Raw genomic sequence first — 22140 nt, forward strand, 5'->3', positions numbered from 1 at the left:
ATGAGTGACAGGGGAGCTGTCATGGGCTAACAGCTACTGACTGCTAATTAACAACTGGCTGCTAATATGGCAGCACCAGGGAAAAGGGACTCAGTGTTTCCTGTAACTTTTCTAGATGTGATGAGAGAGTGGTAGTTCTCAAAGGGAACCAGAAGTGCACTCCCAGACAACAGATAATGCCCCAACATTCGGGGACTTAGCAGCCCTTGTAGCAAAACAGAAGTAGAACTGCCGCTGCACAAGGAATTCTTAATCCCTCCGGCAGCAACGAACTGATAAAGATTCAACCAGACTCTGAGAAGTACAATAATACTCCCTTTAACACTGTAGTTATATTCCTGAAAACAGTGCTAAGCGAAACAGCTCTATCAGAGAGGTACTGGTAACACCGGTTCTAAATCAGGGATGCTAACCATAGATGCAGGGGTCATTTCCTGCAGGAGCGCACAGGAGCGGAGCTCCGGCAGTAAAGAGCCCAGGGGGCGGGCACATTCAACAAGCCCCACCCCCTGCTCCCAGCCGCCCCCAGTCAGAGCAAGAAGCAGCCAGGTAAATTGCAGAGCCCCCCGGTCCAAAACAGTCCAAAACCTTTAAGACCAAGTTTTATTCAGGTACAAGCTCTCCCTCCTCTGTGAGGACAGATCTGCACGTCCCCCCCCCCAATAGCTAGCAATCCAAAACAGTCCAGTGGAGCCTGAGCGGTGGGGTGTTGCCTTCTGACACACTTCCTGTGATGTCAGGGGGTGTGGCATATGCAAATAAGTTATGCTAATGAACTCCTGCTCCTCTTTTTCTACGAAAGGACCCCTGCATAGGTGGCACCCCAGAAGGAAAACTTGAGGAGTGGGGACAAGCTCTTTGTCATAACACCAGACGGGACATCATCAAGTCAGAGCAAAGCTCTAGGATTCACCTAAAACCTAAGGTTAAATCATAGTCTGGGGTGGATTCTAAAGTATCATGGCAACGCAGTGACGTCCCTTCCAGTTTTGCACTGGAAGAGACACTGCACATTAGCGTGAACCCCCCTCTTTCCACCACCAGCTTGTTGAGCAGTGGTGGGAAGTGGTGGGCTCAGCCTCCACCCTGGCTGTAATGGGGGATGTGTTCACAGGATCACCATTCCTTATGTTGTGAGTGAAACAGAAGGTGGCAATTAAAGGAGGTAGCAACCACCAGCTTCTTTCCAAGACTGCTGTCAGTCCTGCAGCTACCACTGAGGGCCCCACTCCTCAGGCATGCAAGTCTTTTATAGATCACATACAAACCTTGATAGCCCAGGATAGCCCGGTTTATTCATATCTCAGAAGCTAAGCAGGGTTGGCCCTGGTCAGTATTTGGAAGGGAGACCACCCAAAAATACCCGGGTCATGACATAGAGGCAGGCAATGGCAAACCGCCTCTGGATGTCCCTTGCCTTGTAAACCCCACGGGGTCGCCACAAGTCAGCTGTGACTTGACAGCAGCAAGCAAACAAACCACAACCAGAGTTGGGAGGTGGCCACCCTGCGCATCGTGGTACAGTGTCACTTTTGGCTTGGCTGCATTTACTTCTGGCTGGACCCATCATACTGCAGAGCTACCCCCCCCCTCCACATTTTATTTTAAAATCTTACATACAGGATGAAGAATGTTAAATGAAACAGCTTTATAGGAGGTATTAGTGTAGATTTCTAGCAACAAGGGGACTGGTATGCTGCAGTAGTAAGAAGGAAGGAGCATCACACTGGAGAGTGTTAGATAAAGTTCTGGCAATCTGAAAGTAGTAATGTTCTGGTAACAAGGTTGCCAGCCTCCAGGTGGGGCCTGGGGATCTCCCGCTTTTACAACTGATCTCCAGCTGACAGAGATCAGCTCCCCCGGAGAAAAAGGCTGCTTTGAAGGGTGGAGTCTGTGGCATTGGACCCGGCTGAGGCCCCTCCCCTCCCCAAACCCCGCCCTCTCCTAGATCCGCTCCCAAAGTCTCCAGGTATTTTCCAACCCAGACTTGGCAACCCTATCTGGTAACAACCCAGTAACAGCCCTCAGCAAAGGTCCAGTACCAAGATGCTAATGTCTCAGTAAATAAGAAGTGCAGAAATTCTAGTAACAAGGGAGTATTAGTTCTCTAATAACCAAGGACTTAACAAAAAGTCTTGTAATACGAGCCTACTTGTATTACTATTCATCTAGCAGCATCAGTCACCAGCTCTGTGCTAAGGATTTGTGAAGTAATGTGCTAACAGAAGGGAATCAGTAATGTTCTGGTAACAAAAGCCTGTAACTCTCTAACAACAGATGCGGTCTCTAGTGACAGGGAACTAATATAACGTTCCTGTAACACAGCATAATGACTACAAATAAAGTCAGTTGTTCTCATAATATAGAGCTGATAGCATTTTAGAAACAATGAACATGTTACAGGTCACAGGAAGTGTAACTCTATAGTAGCCAAACGAAGTCAAGTTCTACTAACAAGAGACTACCATCAGGATACAGCACTGCAGAATCAATGTCCTCATTAAGCAGGATAAGTTGGCCTATTTGGAGGTATCTTATTAAAGGTCATCACATTTATGATTATGTTTTGACTATCATTTGGGTTTTCCATCTCAGGCACCACAATGTCTTGTGCCTTCTCTGTTACAAGGTAGTCATAAGACCTTAGCAATATTCTGTAACCAAGAGATGCGTCATCAGGGATTTTGGTACTTCCTACACGTGAAAAATTTGGTTATGGACACGGAATTCAGCACCCTGAGAACTTTAGCTAACCGAGACAAGTGTGAGACACTGAAATACATGCATTACAGGCTGGATCCAACCAACTTCTCTGCTGGTGAGAAAGGAAGGAAGGGTCTCAGCTGACCACTCAGAAAAGCTATTCTGGGGGCATCATGAGACCTGCATGGACAAAAAGCCATGAGGGGTAGGGACTGTAGGAAGGAGGGAAACTGGGCAAGACAGAGTAGCATCGCTCACTGGATCCAATCCAAGTAGGGATGGTCGCCTCCAGGTGGGAACTGGGGATCCCCGGGAATTACAGCTCATCTCCAGACTACAGAGATCAGTCCCCCTGGAGAAAACGGATGCTTTGGGGGTGGACTCTATGGCTAGTGTACCCCACTGAGTTCCCTGCCCTCCCCAAGCTCTATCTCCAAATCTCCACAAGTTTCTCAGCCTAGTTCTGGAAACATCCCACCCCCAGCAACCTAAACCAAAGACAGAAGCACACAGACCAATCTCCTGTTGCCTTGGGTGTCCCATCTGACTGCAAGCTACCAAAAGCAGGAGTCAGGCAGCAATTGAAGGCTGGATGAACAAAGAGTACAGGTCTGACTCTGCCGTCAGTCTTGCTGCTCCTGCTAAGGAGTGCCACAAATTCCTTCTGACTATACCAGGAGGGCCACCCGCTGATCACCTCTAGATTGAGGCTACAGCCCTAGGGGCCACATACTTGGGAATCAGGTTCTACTGAATGAAGAACAACACAGCTTATTTCGATGTGAACAGGTTGTGGGATGGGGCCGGTGAGGTGATGGTGATTCAGATCTCATTCCTGGATCTATCACCTGCGTACACAATTGCTTGTCCTGAGATAACCCCTGAACTCATTGTAACCTCTGGCTTATTTATGTGCTAAGGCAGAGAATCAGATTCTGAAGCAATTGGGAGGGGGGGAGTTAATAACTATTTCCTGACTACATATGGTGCCCTTAAGTAATAAGTCAAGGAGTTTAGTCAGTTAATCAATAAGAAAACATTTTGATTGACTAAAAAGGTGTCCTCGGTCGGTCAGTGGATATTAAAAGAAAACATTTCTAGTACACAGGGGTCATTTCCTGCAGGAGCGCACAGGAGCGGAGCTCCGACAGTAAAGAGCCCAGGGGGCGGGCACATGTAACAAGCCCCACCCCCTGCTCCCAGCAGCCCTCAGTCAGAGCAAGAAGCAGCCAGGTAAGTTGCAGAGCTCCCCCCGCCCCCCCGGTCCAAAACAGTCCAGTGGCACCTTTAAGACCAAGTTTTATTCAGGTACAAGCTCTCCCTCCTCTGTGAGGGCAGATCTGCATGTTCCCCCCCCCAAAATAGCTAGGAATCCAAAACAGTCCAGTGGAGCCTGAGCGGGGGGTGTTGCCTTCTGACACACTTCCGGTGATGTCAGGGGGTGTGGCATATGCAAATAAGTTATGCTATTGAGTTACGCTAATGAGCTCCTGCACCTCTTTTTCTATGAAATGACCCCTGCTAGTACAAGAGCTTACAAAAATTGTGGATGAGAAGTACTACTTTGGAAGAGGCATTCCGTCCTGTATGAATGAGGAATGACTCTTCTAAGATGAGGTCTAGAGCAACACCACACATGAGCATCACCAAAGTAACATGAAGTATTTTTTTTCCTTTAGAGCTATAGTTTCTCATATGCAAATTCATGCAGTTAATTGAATAATCAATTAAAACATATAATTCCTAGACTAAAATTTCTTTAAGTAGGCTGCTTCCCTAATAATACATCAACAACAATAATGATATATTTTTGAAGCACTGAAAACTTAGCACTGATCAAAAGTTAGTCTGTTTCATTCCAGGATAAGGGATCATGAAATTAGGCCAGACAAGCTTAGCATTGACATAGTCCAGTGCAGGGTCCCCAATCTTTTTGAACCTGTGGGCATCTCTGGAATTATGGCCAAGGGTGGTGGTCACAACCACAAAATGGCCACTGTGAGAAGTGAAGCCAGCCACAGACACAGGAAGCCCAACTACAGGAAGCAAGAGGAGTGAATTTTTAAAATACACTGGGAAAGAGAACTCAGAAATAGAAGAAAACCAACAATGAAGTGGCAGCTGACACCGAAATGTTATTTTAATCTGCACCACCAATCAGACCTCCAATGGGCAATCAAAAGCCTCACTGGGCAGACCACCCGACCCCACCCACTTTCTAAAAACACTTGGCGGGCACACACAAAAAAAGGTGTTGGCAGGCACCACATGGGGGGGGGGGCGCCCTGGTCCAGTGAATGAGGGTTTTAAATTTGGATTTCAGAGGACTGGGTTCAAATCCTAGCCCAACTATATTGCTTTGAGCAAAGGTTTATGGAGCTGTTTACACAGATCTACAGATAATGGTCTATAAGGACTGAGGGTATTTTGGAGTCAATTAAACTAGATGTTACACAGGAGAGGCATATAACAGCTTCCTAATATGTTGCCGGGAGGGGATACGGTTAAATGAAAAGCAGCCACGGAAGGCTGTGATTTGAGTTGAAGAATGGGGAGGATGGAGCTACTTAACCCTTCCTCCCTGACAGTTTCGCTTTTCAAAATCACCCTTCTTACCAAAGAGCTTTTCCACCCAATGAGGTTGATAAAGGTTGTAGACTTTACCCCTGCAGAGAGAGTCTGGATTAAAAAAGGAGCATGGCAAGGCAATCCTGGAATGGAAAAAATGGCTGGAGGAGAAAAGGTTAAATAGCCCTCCCTCTGTCACTGCTCCACTTTTAATTGCAGCCTCCTGTGATCACTTTTCATTTTAAGTCATACATCTTTAGCTAACCCTTTTGGCTCGTTCAAAGTTAATTCTGTTTTCCTACGAAAACATCCGTGACTATGATCATGATTTTGTAGCTAGGTAAATGTTCATTTACTAGAGAACACGGAGGCTTTCCATAATATTTTCAGGCAAAAGAGACACAGGTGGGGAGTAGCTGGGATTACAAGGACAACCTCCATTCCAATCTTTGTGCAAGATTTGCACAAGTTCCATGAATGTATAAGTGTAAATGACTAGGGATCTCTCCCAAGGTGTGAAAATCCCTTTTTCAAGGTTCCTGATTGGATGGGAAAGTGCCTGTATATGTAGACTTGTAGGCATAGGCGTAATCTTCGTGGGGGCGGCGGGGCTTCAGCCTCCACTGAAATTTTCAGGAAGGTGCTCAGCCTCCCCCGGGAGCGACGGTTGCTCCTAGCAAAGCAATGCCTAAAATGCAACAAATAAACAAATAAAGAAATAAATAAATGTAGTTTGGGCAGACCATGCCCCAATTTTACTCCCCCATGTGCATTTATTCTTCCCAGCGATGACTGGAAAGCGCTACAACTACTTGTGAACAAACCAAGAGTGTCACCAAGATGGTGTGATTCAGCCATCCTAGGATCTCCCACACCTAAACAAAAGTTGTTCTTTCATTGTTGAGACAAGTCCTACATTCTCCTTTAATAGCTACATCAATGGAAAGATACTGGCTCTTGCTGTCTTTGCTACCATTAGGGTTGCCAACCTCAAGGTGGTGGCTGGAGATCTCCCACTATTACAACTGATCTCCAGGTAGGGTTGCCAGGTCTGTCTGAAATGCCAGCAGAGGGATGGGGGGGCATTCCAGGAGCAGGAAGTGATGTCACATGATGTGCCTACATCACCCGGAAGTGATGTGGGCACATCGGTGATGTCAGGGGGTGACACTCTGGTTTTTGAGCAAAACTCTATGGTAAAATCAGCCTCAAACCATAGAGTTTTGCCCAAAAACCACAGCGTCACCTCCCGACATCACCAATGTGCCTACATCACTTCAGGATGATGTAGGCACATCACATTTATTTCTGGCAATGTCGCTTTAGGGGAAGGAATTGCTTCCTGCTGGTCCACTGGTGGGCAGGAGCCCAAAAAATTGGGCAGTCTCCCGCCCCCAACCCTATCTCCAGGAATGGCAACCCTATCTCCAGGCAACAGATCAGTTCACCTGGAGCCACTTTGGAAGGTGGACTGTATGGCATTATACCCCATTAAAGTCCCTCCCCTCCACAAACCCTCCCTCCTCAGGCTCCACCCCCAAAAATCTCCAGGTGTTTCCCCATTGGAACTGGCAACCCTAGCCACCACAATGTAACACGTGGCACCTGCCGAAATTCTCCCGTTTGCAGAACTGTGAACGAGGCACTGGAGTCTTGCCTTGTTCTGCATCTGACAACCTAATAACGAATATCCTCACCTCACCCTGCCTTGAACCATGACCCCAGGCTGTCACTCACAAGGGTAGCGACAAGTAACCGATGTCCCAGGGAAGTGTGGGTAACAAAACGTCATTAGCATAAACAGTGTGGCATGTAAGTAAAGCACAGGCCTAGCCATGGGGCCGAAGCCAGCACTTAGCAACCCCTTAGCAACGGCTTTTTGTTCCTCGCACCATGGGCCAATCCGCCTCCATTGTCAGGGCTCTTTGCTGCGGGAAGGATTTGGAACTATTATGATGTGGGGCAGGGTCTCTTTAAGCAATCCTTCCCCACCCCCAACCTACCCCAATTGGGGCCAAGGACACAAAGGAACCATTGTTCCATCCATGAATGGGTACAGTCTTGGCATGAATGGGAGCCTTCTTTTTGTGGTTGCTGGGCTTGTTCCCAAAGCGGCTGGGAATGGACCCCGATGCGACCCTTGTCAAATCAGGACAGGGATGGGGTGTTCTTGGCAGGGAGGGGAGGATAGGAGCTTGATTTTTCCTACTGAGAAAGTGGGAATATTGGAAAGAGACTCTTACGCCAAAGACTCGGTTATGGTAGAGATGCTATAGGCTAAGAGATGGGCCTTCTGGGTCTCTCTGTCTTCGATCCTCTGTTGTAGGGATTCCTGATAATTTTTCCAGTCTTGTGGGTCTGGACTGGGCAAGCTGTTGTGCAGAGCACAATGATGTCATAACTTGGGGGGGATTTCCAGTGGAAGTTCACGCACCAGATGGGGAAACATCAGCTGTTGCAATCTTAGAGTGTACCTTCTAACTATACTTGTTCTGGAGATACTACCAGCTTTTTATTACATGTGCAATAGCTTATCCTTTGACACTTGTCAAAAGGAAATAGGTACCTGCAGTGAACTGAGATGGGGCAGAGCCACACTGCAGTGTGTGAGCCAAGATCTGGGGACCTAGGATCTTCTGCCATGTAATAACAGCTCTAGCGGCTCTTTGCTTTACTGTTGGGCTGCCAGTCTTGATGACACTAAATGCAGAATGGAGTTGGAGCTCATAGGAGACTCTCCAGATGGGACATATTATCTGAACCTCTTTCAAGTTGACTTCCAGCTGGGATTCAAGATGGAAACTGCTCTGGTCACCACAGTAAATAATCTGGATAGGGGGAGTGATTCATTGTTGGATCTTTTGGACTTCTCAGCAGTACCATTTCAGTACCATTGACCACATGGGCCTTTTGGATTAAAGTGGGACCATTTTATGGTGGCTCCAGTCTTCTAATGTGCAGATCCCAGAGGGTAATGATGGTGGACTACGGCACTTGCCTTTGGACTTTGGGTTATGGAGATCTGCAAGGTTCCATCTTGTCAGACATGCCATTTTACATCTACATGAAATTGCAGGGTGAAGTCATTTGGAGTTTTGGAATTCATTGTCCTCAAGAAGCTGATCACATTTAGCTCGCTTGCTCTCTCACACACCTTTCCATCAGATTTCAGGGAAGCAGTTGAAACTTTAACTGGTGTCTGGAGTCAGTGAAGATCTGGATGTGGGCAACCAAAATGAAACTTAATCCAGATAAACTGAAGTTATCATAGGTCCCTGCCACACGGGGGGAAAGGAACGGGCGAAAGTGCGGCTTTATAAAGCCGCACCAAAAGAAACACGCGGCGGCGGGATCCCATTGATCCCCTGAGCCGCAGCGCATTCCCTCCCTGGCACGATCAGATGCCGGGGAAAGCGACAGTGGGGAACGGGAGACTGCCGAACTGCGCATGTCTGAGCATGCGCAGTTCAGCCAGGAGCCGGGGATGCGCCGGCAGAAGGACGCGCCGGCGATCCCACAGCCGGCCTTGATGCGGCTGCGGTGGAAGAACCACCTCGGTAGGTGGTGTATTTTTGCTGCGCCTTTTCGGGGGTTGGGACGGATCAGGGACGGGTGCGCACCGCTTCCCAGATGTTGCGGTGAGATCGCGCCCGTTTGCTGCACCCCCAATCCGTCCCTCTCCCGGGCCAAACCTTTACGTGTGACAGGGCCTTAGTCAATGCCAGAGCTGATGGGGGGGAGTACATTTGCAACCTGTTGTGGATATGGTGGTGCTTCTCCAGAATAACCAGACTACTGGATCTCGCTCTGCTTTTGATGGAATAGAGGTAGCCAAGGAGTGCATTTTGTCAATGTAGGCTGATTTGGCTGTGGCCACTCTTGGAAAGGACAGATCTGGCCACAGTGATGTATGCCTTACTACCACCTAGGTTGGAGTATTGTAATGCACCCAAGCAGGGAGTTACCTTTGAGGAGTAGCCACAAGCTAAATTCGTTCATACAAAATCTATAGGGGACCCACCCTATGACCCCAATACTGTGTCAGCTCCGCTGGCTTCCAGTTGCTCCTGGGCACAATTTAGGGTTTCCAGCTCTGGGCTGGGAAATACCTGGAGATTTTGGGGGTAGAGCCTGGAGAGGGGAGGGACTACAGCAGGGTATAATACCACAGAGTCCACCCTCCAAAGCAGCCATTTTCTCCAAGGGAACTGGTCTTGGCCCGCTGGAGATCAATTGTAGTAGCGGGAGATCTCCAGGTGCTACCTGGAAGTTGGCAACCCCAGCACAATTCAAAGTACTAGCAAAGACTTCTAAGGCCATTAAGTAGTTTAGGATCAAGGTACCCAAAAGACTATAACCACACATATATCCATAAGTCCTCTGCTGGGGCTCTGCTGTTTGTATTAATGGTGACACAAGCAACTGGACAGGACATTTTTCTCACTGACCATGCTGAGTATATTCGTTGGGCTTCCTTACTCCTCACCTTCAGATGCCAGGTTAAGACATTCTCATTCCAGAAGGCTTTCATAGGTGAATTGTAACTGAGGATGCTGGTTGTTGATGGTTTTATGGGTTTATCGCTGCACTGGACTTCTAAAATTGCGGTTTCAATGGTGATATTTCTGTTATTTCAAAGCATATATTTTTCTTGAATTGGTTTGATGGGTTTGTTGTTCTACTGATTTGGGGGTGGGAGTAAAAGCCTGTGATTACTGTTTGGTTGGTGGAAAGATAGTATCCAAGGAACCCCGAGCAGATAAATGAAAGAGCCTGAGGCATCAGTTTAGACCTCGTTATCATCTTGCAAGTTCAAAATTAGTCGTGAATGTGCAGAACAGGTCCTCTGTCCTTATCTGCCCGCTTCATTGAAGTCTATCTTCGAAGTGAGAAATCCAGGAATCAAATGGAACCTCTGCTGAGCTCTTTTGTCTGGGTGAACCACATCCAACACTCTCTGAACTTAAAAGAACCTGACACCGTGTCTGTTTAATTAAAGGCATTGTAAATCTTGCTTGTTATATATATTCTCTCTCTCTGCATATAGTTAAGGACAACTCCTGATGGGGAAAAAGAAAGTCAAAGCCAATGTACATGTATTCTCAGAGGCAATGAAAGGATCCAGGACACCGTTATTATTAATATCGTAGACTGATTGGGAGACCATGTAACCATCCCTCCCAACCTTTCAGAAGTCCACAAGGAGCAGTGAAAGAGAGATACACAGCAGACACTATCTAAAAACAGGCTTCCTAAAAGGTTTAAAACAGCAGAGAAAAAGGAGAAGGAGAAGAAGAAGAGGAGGAGGAGGAGGAGGAGGAGATTGGATGTATACTCTGCCCTGCACTACCCGAAGGAGTCTACAATCTCCTTTCCCTTCCCCTCCCCACAACAGACACTCTATGAGCAACGCTCCCTCTAAGCTGTGGAGTCTTGTGAGCAAAAATTCTACTTTGTAAGCTACTGGCATTAAAGTTGTGAGCAAGTGATTTGGCTACTGGTTTGCTCTGGATCCATCCTTCCTGAGCTAAGACAAAAATGTGTGAGCTGGAGGCTAAAAAACTAACACAGCTTAGAGGGAACACTGCCTGTGAGGTAGGTGGGGCTGAGAGAGCTCTTCAGAGAACTGCTCATAGGAGAACAGCTCTGAGAGAACTTTTAACTGACCCAAGGTCACACCAGCAGCTGCATGTGGAAGAGTGGGGAATCAAATCCAGTTCTCCAAGATTAGAGTCTGCGCTCGAAACCACTACACCAAACTGGCTCTAAATTCGGAGCCCCTAGGTTTGTTGGACCAGAGCAGTTTCTTGTGGGTAGGAAAGGGGATTCAGCGGGTTAGAAAAAGTTCTGAGGATCCAGAACACAAGAAAGGGGACAAGGCCCAGGAACCTTCTGAGGCCCTCTCCTTAGTTTTTTGGGGAAGGGTCTAATGCAGTATACAACAAGTGCAATGAGAGAAGGGGCCAAACTCCAGAGGAGAGAATGAGATCTATTGGAGGACAGCTGGCAGGGCTATCCCATGTGCTTCAAGGGCTCACAGGGAAGTGCTGTGGTTCAGAGCTTCACATCATGCACAAAGTCCTAGATTCAGGACAGGACATCCCCTGTTAAAAGGTCTCTGGTAGGTGTTGAAGAGGAGCACCCCCTGCCTGACCCTAGAGAACTGCTGCCTGGCAGAGTAGACGGTGTTAAACAAGATCAACCTATGGTCGTTCCGTGGGTGTGATATCTCCAGTCCAACATCAGGTGTAGTTTGGCTGCCCCAAGTCGCCCTCCAGCCCAACCCCCCCCCAATCCTCCAGCAGCTGGTTTATGTAGTGACTGTTGCTGAATGTGGTTTAGTCGTATCTATTCATTGATAAGGAAAACCAAATCCATTGTGAAATTAGGGTTGCCAGGTCCCTACCTTCTTCCGGCGGGGAGATGGAGGCTCCTTCCTGGGTACCACTGAGGTTTTGGCCGAATGCTAGAGCGTCCCCCCGGCCACATGCCCCATGCGATGACCTCACCTCTGGGTGATGACATCGCACCAGGCATGTCGGACGTCGGGGAGCTCTTTGAGAGCAGGGCTCCCCCCGCCGGCAGCTGGCTGGCGGGTGGATCAGGGGGCCGGAAATCAGAGGAAACCCTGCCCCCTTCGGGGGGATGGCAACCCTATGTGAAATAGTCTGTTAAACATTTCTGAGATATCTCCCCACCCCCAAAATGAAATTTGTAGAGATGTCCATCCATGGTGACTAGCTACCATGGGTAACTGGATCCTCCATGTTCAGAGCCGATGCGCCTCTACCAATTGTCAGGGTGGCGTAGCGGCGAAAACAAAAGACGACTTGGCCTCTGGGTTCCTGTTGCAGGCCTTCCAAGAGATCTGGCTGACTGCTGCAGGAAACAGGAGGCTGGACACGATCACCCGTTGGTCTGATCCAGCAGGGCCCCTCTTGTGTTCTTGTGAGAACTGCTGTGATCAGTTTGTCAATGCATCCGCTTTAGAAGCTGGCAAAGGACAGGCTTTTGCAGAGTGAAAGACCACAGAGTGTGGAGAAGTGCCTTCAGCCAAGTGTAACTCTGTGGGGGAGGCAGGTACTCATCTTTGGTGAGAGGAAAGAACTGGCAAAGGACAGGCTTTTGCAGAGTGGAAGACCACAGAGTGCGGAGAAGTGCCTTCAGCCAAGTGTAACACTGTGGGGGAGCAGGTACTCATCTTTGGTGAGAGGAAAGAGGTGTGTGTACAGAGTATAGATGTAGCTTCAAAACAGGACGTGTGGAAGATTTTTTTTTCTCCCAGAGGAAGAGCATAGTTTCAGCCTGCCTTTACAGTGTAAATCACAGAGTACGAGCGAACGGCACGCTGGCTTAGTTGCCGATTTTCCCCTTCTCTTCATGCATCAGGCAAGCAGCTTGCCACTTCTATTTTTTAAAAGTGCCATATTGCCTTGTTTATTTTGTAAAAGTGCAATCAATTTTAAAAAAGAGCTGCAAGACTGCCCTGGGGATGAGGGGCAGAGGTGGGTTACTGACATCACGGCACCAGCCAATTAGCACTGTGCACAGCCGGCTGCTGCTGCGACCTCGCAGAACCAGTTTTTCCTGAGAAAATTGCTCATTTGAACAGAACGCAGTGAGTGTGCTCCAACGGTGGCATGTATCCCTACTTTCATCAGTGGAATGTTAGAAGTTATGAGGTTCCTGGCTCTTAAGATGGACTTCTTTTTGCTTTGGGGGGCACGGGAAGGCCTTTCAGTCAAGTGCCTCGCAGCAAAGTTGGGGTGGGGGGGAAGCAACAGGGGAAGGCAATGGTGGCGGTGGACAAGTGGAGTTGGCAGGGATTTTGTAGGAGTGCAAGGCCTGGAATAACAAACAGACAAAGGGGCCTGGTGAGGCGGTGACGGGACAGAGAGAATGGGACACAATTTCTTATTCTCCCCGTGGAACAAGAGGCCCTTTGTGGCTTCAGTTCAGAAAAGGGGGTGGAGTTGATGGGGGATGAATGGACATCTAGTGTGAGAGGCAGGAGTGAACCCTCAGAGGGTTGAAAGAAGCAAGGGAGAGCAATAGTCTTCCAGGGGGTTAATGTCTGGAGGGGGGAGGGGTGCTGAGGAGACAGGTTTTGGAGCCTGGGGAGGGTGCCACAGATTGATGGACTTTCACAGCGACCTTGGGAAATGGGGGTGAAAGGACTTTCCCTGTCCGGCTCCGTTCCCAGATTGGCTAGCTCAGGTGGGGGCAACTGCGGAACAAAGCAGGCCCTGCCAAGAGGTCGGGAGAAACGGTTACCTCAGGCAGTAGATTAAGGAGACAGGTTAGACAGAGTTTTAGCTGTGTAAAGCATGTGCCCATAGGAAAAATGCCAAGTGACCGGAGAGATAAAACGGCATCTCTATGATAGGTCTGAAGAGCAACTGCTCTGCTACACACGGTGCCACTGGAGTGACGTTGCCCCCCACCCACCTCAGAGTGAGCAAGTGGCAGGCAGGCCTCTTTAGGCAGGGCAAAGTTGTACCTCAGGCATTCAGATGACTAAGGAAAGCCTTGGAATACCCATAGGGATACCATTTCTTATGCCTGTTGATTGGTTGAGGGAGCTTTGGCAAATGTTCGTTTGTGGGAGGCACTGGAATGGGGAGAGGACAGAAGGTGTCAGTACAGGAATAACAGGAGTGATGTATAAGCTGGAGGCTTTTGGGGATGGCAGACACACAAGGACGGTAGGCGCACACTGCGTCATCCTCTGTCTGCCCAGTTTGAAAAAAGACACCCCTCACATTCACAAGGACTAGAGATATGCCAAAAGGAGGGGGAAATTGCAGGGCCTTTCTCTCAGGGAAGGCCGGTGGCTAGAAGGCAGCCTGATCAGTAGCCTCAGGCAAGTCTGCAGCAGGTGAGGTAGGCCTGAGGTGAGCCAGTAAATTATACAGAGCCAGATGGGACTTTATTGGCTTCTCAGGTAGGGTTGCCAGCTTGGGAAATACTTGGAGGTTTTGGGGTACAGCCCAAGGAGGACAGAGTTCGAGGAAAGGAGGGACTTCAATGCGATATAATGCCACAACCTTCCAAAAAGGCCATTTTCTCCAGGGGAGCTGATCTCTGTTGCCTGGAGATTAGTTGTAATAGTGGGAGATCTCCAGGCAGCACCTAGAGGTTGGCAACGCTGATCTCACTGGAATGTTAGCTACAGGGCTTCTGCGGTAGTTGGGGTTCCCAGCCGGGAATATTTGGGGGGGTGGAGACTGGGGGGGAGGTGGCATCGTGCAACTCTCACTCACCAATTTTTGCTCCTGCCGCTCCACTGAGTGAGGGTGGGGCCAGATGCGGGGATGGGAAATTGCCTGCCGCAGTGGGCAACCTGGTAACCCTAGTTACCAGTCTCCATGGGGGGAGTGCTCCCAGAATTACAGCTGATCTCCAAATTACAGTCCCCCTGGAGGAAATGGCAGCTTTGGAGGGTGGACTCTATGGCATCACGTCTTCCCCAGCCGCCGCCACAAAATTTCCTTGACTTTCCCAAGCTGGAGTTGGGCACCGTACTTGCCAGCGGACTTTAGGATGGTACAGCCAAGGAGCAGAACTCACACCTCTAACTCCTCCTGCTCACAAAGTGGCACATGGAGTCTGGGCTCTGCTATCAGAGACTCGAGTTCCAGACAGTCAGTGCATTAGTCTCTTCCCCCAACCCCAAAGATTGCCATTTTAAAGCCAGGACTGACCGGCTGCATCCAGAGAATTTGGAGAAGAACAGGATAACAAGGAAATTACCAGCAGATGATAATGGCTGCCACGCAGCTCCAAGTGACACAGCAAACCCTTTGAGTCTTGGTTTCCTCGTCGTCTTCGTTGCTGCAGCAGCAGAAGCGGATCAGGTAGACACAGATGAGGACGAGGCTGATAGCAAAGCATAGGCCTGAGATGCTGGCCAGAAACAGCAACGCCTAGAGGTAAATAGAGACAAAACTATCAGAGGGCAGCAGAACTTTGGCTCATAGACCTTCAATGATTGGAAAAACAGGATAGACGGATACTGGCCACATTAGACAAGAACTGTAAATCTTTTCCTACTTTGGGAATGTTTCTAGTCCTCATGAAACTTTGCAGAGAATTATGGCATCCCGAATAGCCTCTAGCTCTGGATCCCAAACCTTTTTGAGCTTATGGGCACCTTTGGGATTTTGATTCAATGTGTGAGCACCAGTGTTCCCTCAAAGCAGAGTTAGTGTGAGCTAGCTCACAGTTTTTAAGCCTCCGGCTCACACATTTTTGTCTTAGCTCAGGAAGGATGGCCTCAGAGCAAACTAATTTATGCAGTAGCCAAATCACCTGCTCACAACATTAATGCCAGTAGCTCACAAAGTAGAATTTTTGCTCACAGGACTCCATAGCTTAGAGGGAGTATTGGGCACAACCACAAAATGACCACCATGTAGGGATACCAGCCTCCAGGTGGGACGTGGGGATCCCCTGGAATCACTGCTCATATTCAGACAACAGAGATCAGTTCCCCTGGAGAAAATGGATGCTTCGGAGGGTGGATTCTACGCCATTGTACCCCACAGAGGTCCCTGTCCTCCCCAGGCTCCACCCCCAAATTGCCAGGAGTTTCCCAACCTGGATCTGATGATGCTACGCCCCCCCCCCTCTGCCAATAGAGCTGCCACCTTTGGGGTGGGAGTATTGGGAGGTGGAACCTGGGGAGGGTGGGGTTTGCGTAAGGGTGGAGTCCACCCTCCGAAGCCTTGGAGTCCACCCTCCGAAGCAGCCATTTTCTGAAGAAGAACTTATCTTGGTTATCTGTAAAGCAGGCGATCTCCAGCTGCTACCTTAAGTTGGCAGTGACTTGACAGCAGGGGTCATTTCCTGCAGGAGTGCACAGGAGCGGAGCTCCGGCAGTAAAGAGCCCAGGGGACGGGCACATGCAACAAGCCCCACCCCCTGCTCCCAGCATCCCTCAGTCAGAGCAAGAAGCAGCCAGGTAAGTTGCAGAGCTCCCCCGGCCCAAAATAGTCCAGTGGCACCTTTAAGACCAAGTTTTATTCAGGTACAAGCTCTCCTTCCTCTGCCAGGACAGATCTGCATGTCCCCCCCCCCCAATAGCTAGCAATCCAAAACAGTCCAGTGGAGCCTGAGCAGTGGGTGTTGCCTTCTGACACAATTCCGGTGATGTCAGGAGGTGTGGCATATGCAAATAAGTTATGCTAATGAGTTATGCTAATGAGCTCCTGCACCTCTTTTTCTACGAAATGACCCTGCCTCCCACAAACATACATTCATAATACCAGTCCTGTGAAACATACTCCCTTCAAGGATCAACCTTTTCTCCTACCTCAGTTCAAAGGCTGGGGAGGGTCTTTCCATCCCACTTTCCAGTGGATATAACAAACCAGGAGGGGGGGGGATCAAGGAAAATCCCTTTCTGTACCTGTATTATGCTGTGTGTATCTTATTGCTTATTTGAAGTTGATTGTCTTTTATCCTGACTACACTGTTAACTGCCTTGGGCTTTTTTCTTTCAAAACGTTAAGGAGATATGAATATTAAAAATGCATAAAGAGGCTTGCCTCAGCCAGAATCCCTCCGAAAACATGAAAGACCTTCCTCTTCCAGGAAACATTTGATGAATTTTTATGAGGTCGTACATATTTGAGTGTGATCTTTTGGGGTGGGTGGGTGTTAGGAATCATTTTTTTTAGTGAGAGGCTCTTTACACTGACTTTGCTTGCATGCTGTAAGTTTTCCCCTCAAAAAACTGGACGCATTTTGAAAATTTAGTAAAGTAGAACATACAAATATACAAATAACAACAACAAGAAGAAGGAGAATACCCAAACTTAACTGGGTATAAACACTATTCAGTGGGGCAGGACTGAGGTCCAAGTAAACATATATGCCCTGACCTGGATAGCCCAGGTTAGCCCGATCTTGTCAGATATAGGAAGCTAAGCACGGTCAGCCCTTCTTAGGAGCCCTTTGGATGGGAGACCACCAAAGAAGTCAAGAGTTGCGACCTCTGGCAAACCACCCTCCGAATGTCTCTTGTTTTGAAAACCCTGGGGGGGGGGTTGCCATTAGTTTCCTACAACTTGACGGCACTTCCCACCACCAAACAAACACAGGTTTAGGCTCTTTGATTAGTAGGAGTTTTCATGAGGTCATTGCAAACGGTTTTATTGGATTAGAATTTGAAGGTTTGGGACCACTAAGCCTTGAATAGGTCATTTTATGTTACTGTCACAGAATACTGACCGTCTGTTCTTTGGCTGTCCGGGCCTGGCCCTACAACCTCCTTAGATAAAATGTCAAGAATGATAGTATATCATTCTTAAACCGTGGATTCTTCCACAAACACACACACCTGCCTTAAGGGAGTATGGCAAAGTTCTCTCTCTCACACACACCCCAGACCTGCTCCAGATACACACACACATACACAAACACACCCAAGTGCTCCACCCAGGCTCAGAATACGGCTGGCAAAAGCCTTCCCGATTGCTGGTACTGCCTGAGGCACCGCCAGGAGAGACGTGATGTTCCCCTGCCTCTCGCGCTCGCACTCTCCCCACCCGTCCTGCAAACATACAAACAAACAAACAGATTACAGTCAATCTGACAATTCGCCTCAGGCTTAGACACCACAATCTGTGCCCACAACAGCTGGCTGCGTGGGGGGGAGGGGGATAGTGACTGGAGGGGGTGGGGGGGTCAGTTCGCTCCAGGCCTGAAGACGTTACCAGTCGTGAGAATGAGGGTGCATCGATTTTTTTGCACACACAGTGTTTGCCTGGAGCCACTGTAGAAAAGCATGCGCAGATACGTCACTGGCAGCTGCATAATTCCATGCTTCTCTCTGTTAACTGCCATTCATTCATCCATTCCCCCCCATCACTCCACCCACAAAAAAGCCCTCTTCTGTCCACTCATTTTTTTTATTTTAATATAAAAAACTGCAATACAAAATGGTGACTCTCTATCCACAGTTATACAATGAATAATATCATTAAAAGTCTATATGAAAAAATCTCACTTAATAACTCTAGGCTAACCAAATACCAATAATTTGTATTTGGCTTTAGAAATGGTTTCCCAATCAAAGGTGTCAATGTCTATTTTATCTAAATAGAGAGTGACCAGATATTTAGAGGATTAGAAAAGTCACTCTCATTTTGATTATTGGAATGATAAATTGAAAAATTGTCCAACGTAAATAAATCCCATACTTTATACCACCACTGAGTTATATTTGGCACCTTAATATCTTTCCAAAACCTTGCAATTAGAATTTTAGCCGCTGTGGAAAGAATACTGATTAACTTTCTGTCCACTCATCTGGTTACCCATCTTCTGTTCATTTATTTATTTATTTGACTTATATCCCACACTTCCACATGGGCTCAGGGCGGCTAACAAGAGGCAAATTGCCACACATTCCTTCTTTTGCCCTTGGAATTCCGCTCTCAGTCCCTGTTCAAACTCATTCATCCAACATCTGGGTACCCACACATCCTCATTCTTACAACCCTCGGTCTAAGGTTCTGTTCAAGTGCATAATGCACCCATTAAATGGAGGAGAGGAGAGGAGAACAATGAAAGCTGCTTTCCAGTTCCCATTGGGAGAAAGGTGGGGTATCGATGAGATAAATTAAATAATTACATTTTCTCTAATAATTACATTTTCAACAACCCTGTGAAGTAGGTTAGGCTGGGAATGGGTGGCTGACTCAAGGTTTCCCAGGGATTCCATGGCAGGGTGGGGATTACGAACCCATGTCTCTCGGATCTTAGTCCAGCACTCTGACCGCTACACCATACAGTTGTAGAAACCGCTGAAAATTTACTTTTTGCTTTTCACACGTGCAGACCAACATGAGGGTTTCTTTTTACTGGCACACATGTGAATTGGGCTGCAGTTCAATACATGCTGTCATGCTGGCTAGATTTTATGAACAGACAAGGTTTTGTGAGTCGGGGCTTAACCACAGAAACTGTTGTCAGTCCTAAGCTTGGTGTAGTGGTTAGGACTGGTGGACTGTAATCTGGAGAACAGGGTTTGATTCCCCATTCTTCCAGATGAAGCCAGCTGGGTGACCTTGGGTCAGTCACAGTTCTCTCAGAACTCTCTCAGCCCCACCTACCTTACAAGGTGTCTGTTGTGGGGCGAGGAAGGGAAGGCAGTCGTAAGCTGCTCCGAGACTCCTTCAGGTAGTGAAAAGCAGGGTATAAAAACCAACTCTTCTTCTTCTTCTAAGCCCTCAGCCCTAAAAAGCATGAAGCATAGCAATGAAGAGAGTGCTTCTGAGACTGTGCAGGGTGCCTTTTGCACAGCACTAAGTAATAACCACACACAGCTCCCTTCTATCTTGGGCTGAGAGGAAAGGCCAATCAGAATAAGCAGAAGACAGAGGCGAAGGGGAAAGAGACACAGAGCAATGGAGAAATATCTCTCTGTTTTGTCAGTTCTTTGAGTGCCTTTCATTTCCCTCCACGCATATAGTCTCCCTCACACGCGCACTCACACACACAAACATGGCAAATTGGATCAGCTGCAGCTGTGAGGCTGAGCATGACCTACATATCAGCAGTTGGAGTGTTCGCCTCATCGCTGGCGCTGTGAGGGAATCTGCTGCCACAAACTCCCGCCCCCTCAGCCACAGGGTGGGATGGCACCGCTCAGGCCTGGAGTCACCCATGACTTCCCTCTGGCACTTCACTCGGATCTGCCTCAGACACCTACAGATCCCCACAGTTCTTTTGCCCCAATCCTCCTCAGCCTCCCACACATTTCGCTTTGTGTTCCCCTAGATGTCGTCCCCCCCCCATACATTTGTCACAGAAATAATTAATTTAACAAAACAGGCCTCTAAAATGGTTCTCCTGAAAAAGACTGAGCTGAAGCAAAGCCAGCGGATCCAAGATGGGAAAGGCTTCCTATCTGATTCCCCAGAGATGTGTTACATCCAGGATCCGCCCTTGAGTCTCCTGAGGAGGAGAATGGCCTCGTATTCCATCCATTCCCCTGGGCCTACCTACACTGTTCTGTGTGAGGAATTAATTTGAGAACCCACTTGTGAGGGCTGCTTGGTCTTCTACGCTTTTAGCTGAAACGGCCAGCAAGACTTTCTCCAGTTTATCCCTATCTCCCCGAGGACGTGCCACTTGGAAAAATAAAATCCCAAACCCTAGAGATGAGCCACTTGGAAAAATAAAATCCCAAACCCGAGAGATGAGCCACTGTACAAAATCATCTCATTTGCGTGGGCCTGTAATAAGTACCAGATTCCAGCCTGGGGATCCTGCCTCTAACGTTCTGAGGTGCTGAGAGAATACGCAGCCACTTTACATCCTACCCCATTCCTCTGACCGTCCACTTTTCAGTTCTTTTTCAATCATTACCTTTTGGGTGCTCCCCCTTTGTGTATCAGAAAGTGTGTGACACGCATTCCTCTCGATACATCACCATTTTGTGCTTCCTCTGACCGTCCACTTTTCAGTCCTTTTTCAATCGTTACCTTTTTGGTGCTCCCCCTTTGTGTGTCAGAAAGTGTGCGACACGCATTCCTCTCGATACATCACCATTTTGTGTGAACAGGGCAATACTAGGATTGCCAACTCTGGCTTGGGAAATTCCTGGAGATTTGTGGGTAAAACCGGCGGAGGGCGAGGTTTGGGGAGTCAAGAGACCACAGCAGGGTACAATGCTACAGAGTCCACCCTTCAAAGCAGCCCTTATCTCCAGCCAAACTGACTGATGTAGTCCGGAGATCAGTTGTAATTCTGGGAGATCCCCAGGGCCCACCTGGAGGCTGGTAACCCTACGCACGTATGTGTTTTCCAGCTTTGGTTCTCACCAACACGTATCTGCAACAAACCTGGGTTTCCAATTGTGTGTGTGTACTAGTGCTGGAAGATATACATATTGCCCTGTTCACACAATGGCAGTTGTATTGAGAGGATTATGGTAGCACCGAAAATGTTAACAAATGAAAAGGGCTACTGGCTATCTTTCACTGCTGGTGGGGGGTGAAGCATGTTGCAACAGGCCCACCAGAGACAGAAGACAGCCAAAAGAGCAGAGGCTGTTTGAGAACATTTAAAAGGATCTCCGGGCTATGAAATGGCAACTTGATACATGGTCTGGTTGCCAGCTCCCCCTGGCCACCAGCAGGCGATGGGGGAGTAGGGTTGCCAGATCCAGGTTGGGAAACTCCTGGAGATTTGGAGGTGGAGTCTGGGGAGGACAAGGACATAATTGGACTACAGTGCCATCCCCCCAATGGGGGCGGAGTTTCCCCTGATTTCGGGGGCCTCAATCCACTGCCAGCCAGAGCCCCGTCCCGCCCGATGTGCCTGGCGCAATGACATCACCCGGAAGTGACATCATTGTGCCGGGCATGTCGGGTGGGATGCTCTAGCATTTGGGCAGAAAACTCTATGGTCAGCAGACCAGAAGACTTCCAGAGCAAGACTGGACCCTCCCCCCCACCGCCAGCAGCCAGGTAAGACCTGGCAACCCTACATAGAGTCCACCCTCCAAAGCATCCATTCTCTCCAGGGCAACTGATCTCTGTAGCCTGGAGATGAGCTGTAATTCCAGGGGATCCCTGGGCCCCACCAGGAGACTGGCATCCCTAGGTATCACATGGCACTCGTCAAGCCACAGTACAATGACACGCAAAACAGCAATGTCTGTCCATAGCAATGGGTTGTGTGCTCAGGCCCTGAGGCACTCAGGATTCTGCCCAAGCTACTGGTTTCCATCTAGGAGCTGTAACCGAAGCTTAGCAGGGTAACTGTTTTTCTAGACCCAGAGGTCATTTCGGGGGGGGGATCGCGGGGGATCGCAGTTCCCCCGGGTGAGGTACGGGGGGCGGGGCACATGACGAA

General features: G+C 48.5%; 1 protein-coding gene across 1 annotated transcript in view; it reads right to left on the reverse strand.

Moving 5' to 3' along the window:
* TTYH1 (tweety family member 1) overlaps positions 1–22140 on the reverse strand; it is a 76276-nt gene that overhangs the window by 51657 nt on the left and 2479 nt on the right. The window contains exons 2-3 of the mRNA XM_015417367.1: positions 17759–17827; positions 15025–15197 (exon numbers count right to left, since the gene is read on the reverse strand). Of these exons, the coding sequence (XP_015272853.1) occupies positions 15025–15197; positions 17759–17827 (242 nt within the window). The remainder of the gene's footprint in view (positions 1–15024; positions 15198–17758; positions 17828–22140) is intronic.

Source organism: Gekko japonicus, unplaced genomic scaffold (assembly GCF_001447785.1).
Source record: "Gekko japonicus isolate JY-2015 unplaced genomic scaffold, Gekko_japonicus_V1.1 scaffold2313, whole genome shotgun sequence".
NCBI classification, from domain to species: Eukaryota; Metazoa; Chordata; class Lepidosauria; order Squamata; family Gekkonidae; genus Gekko; species Gekko japonicus.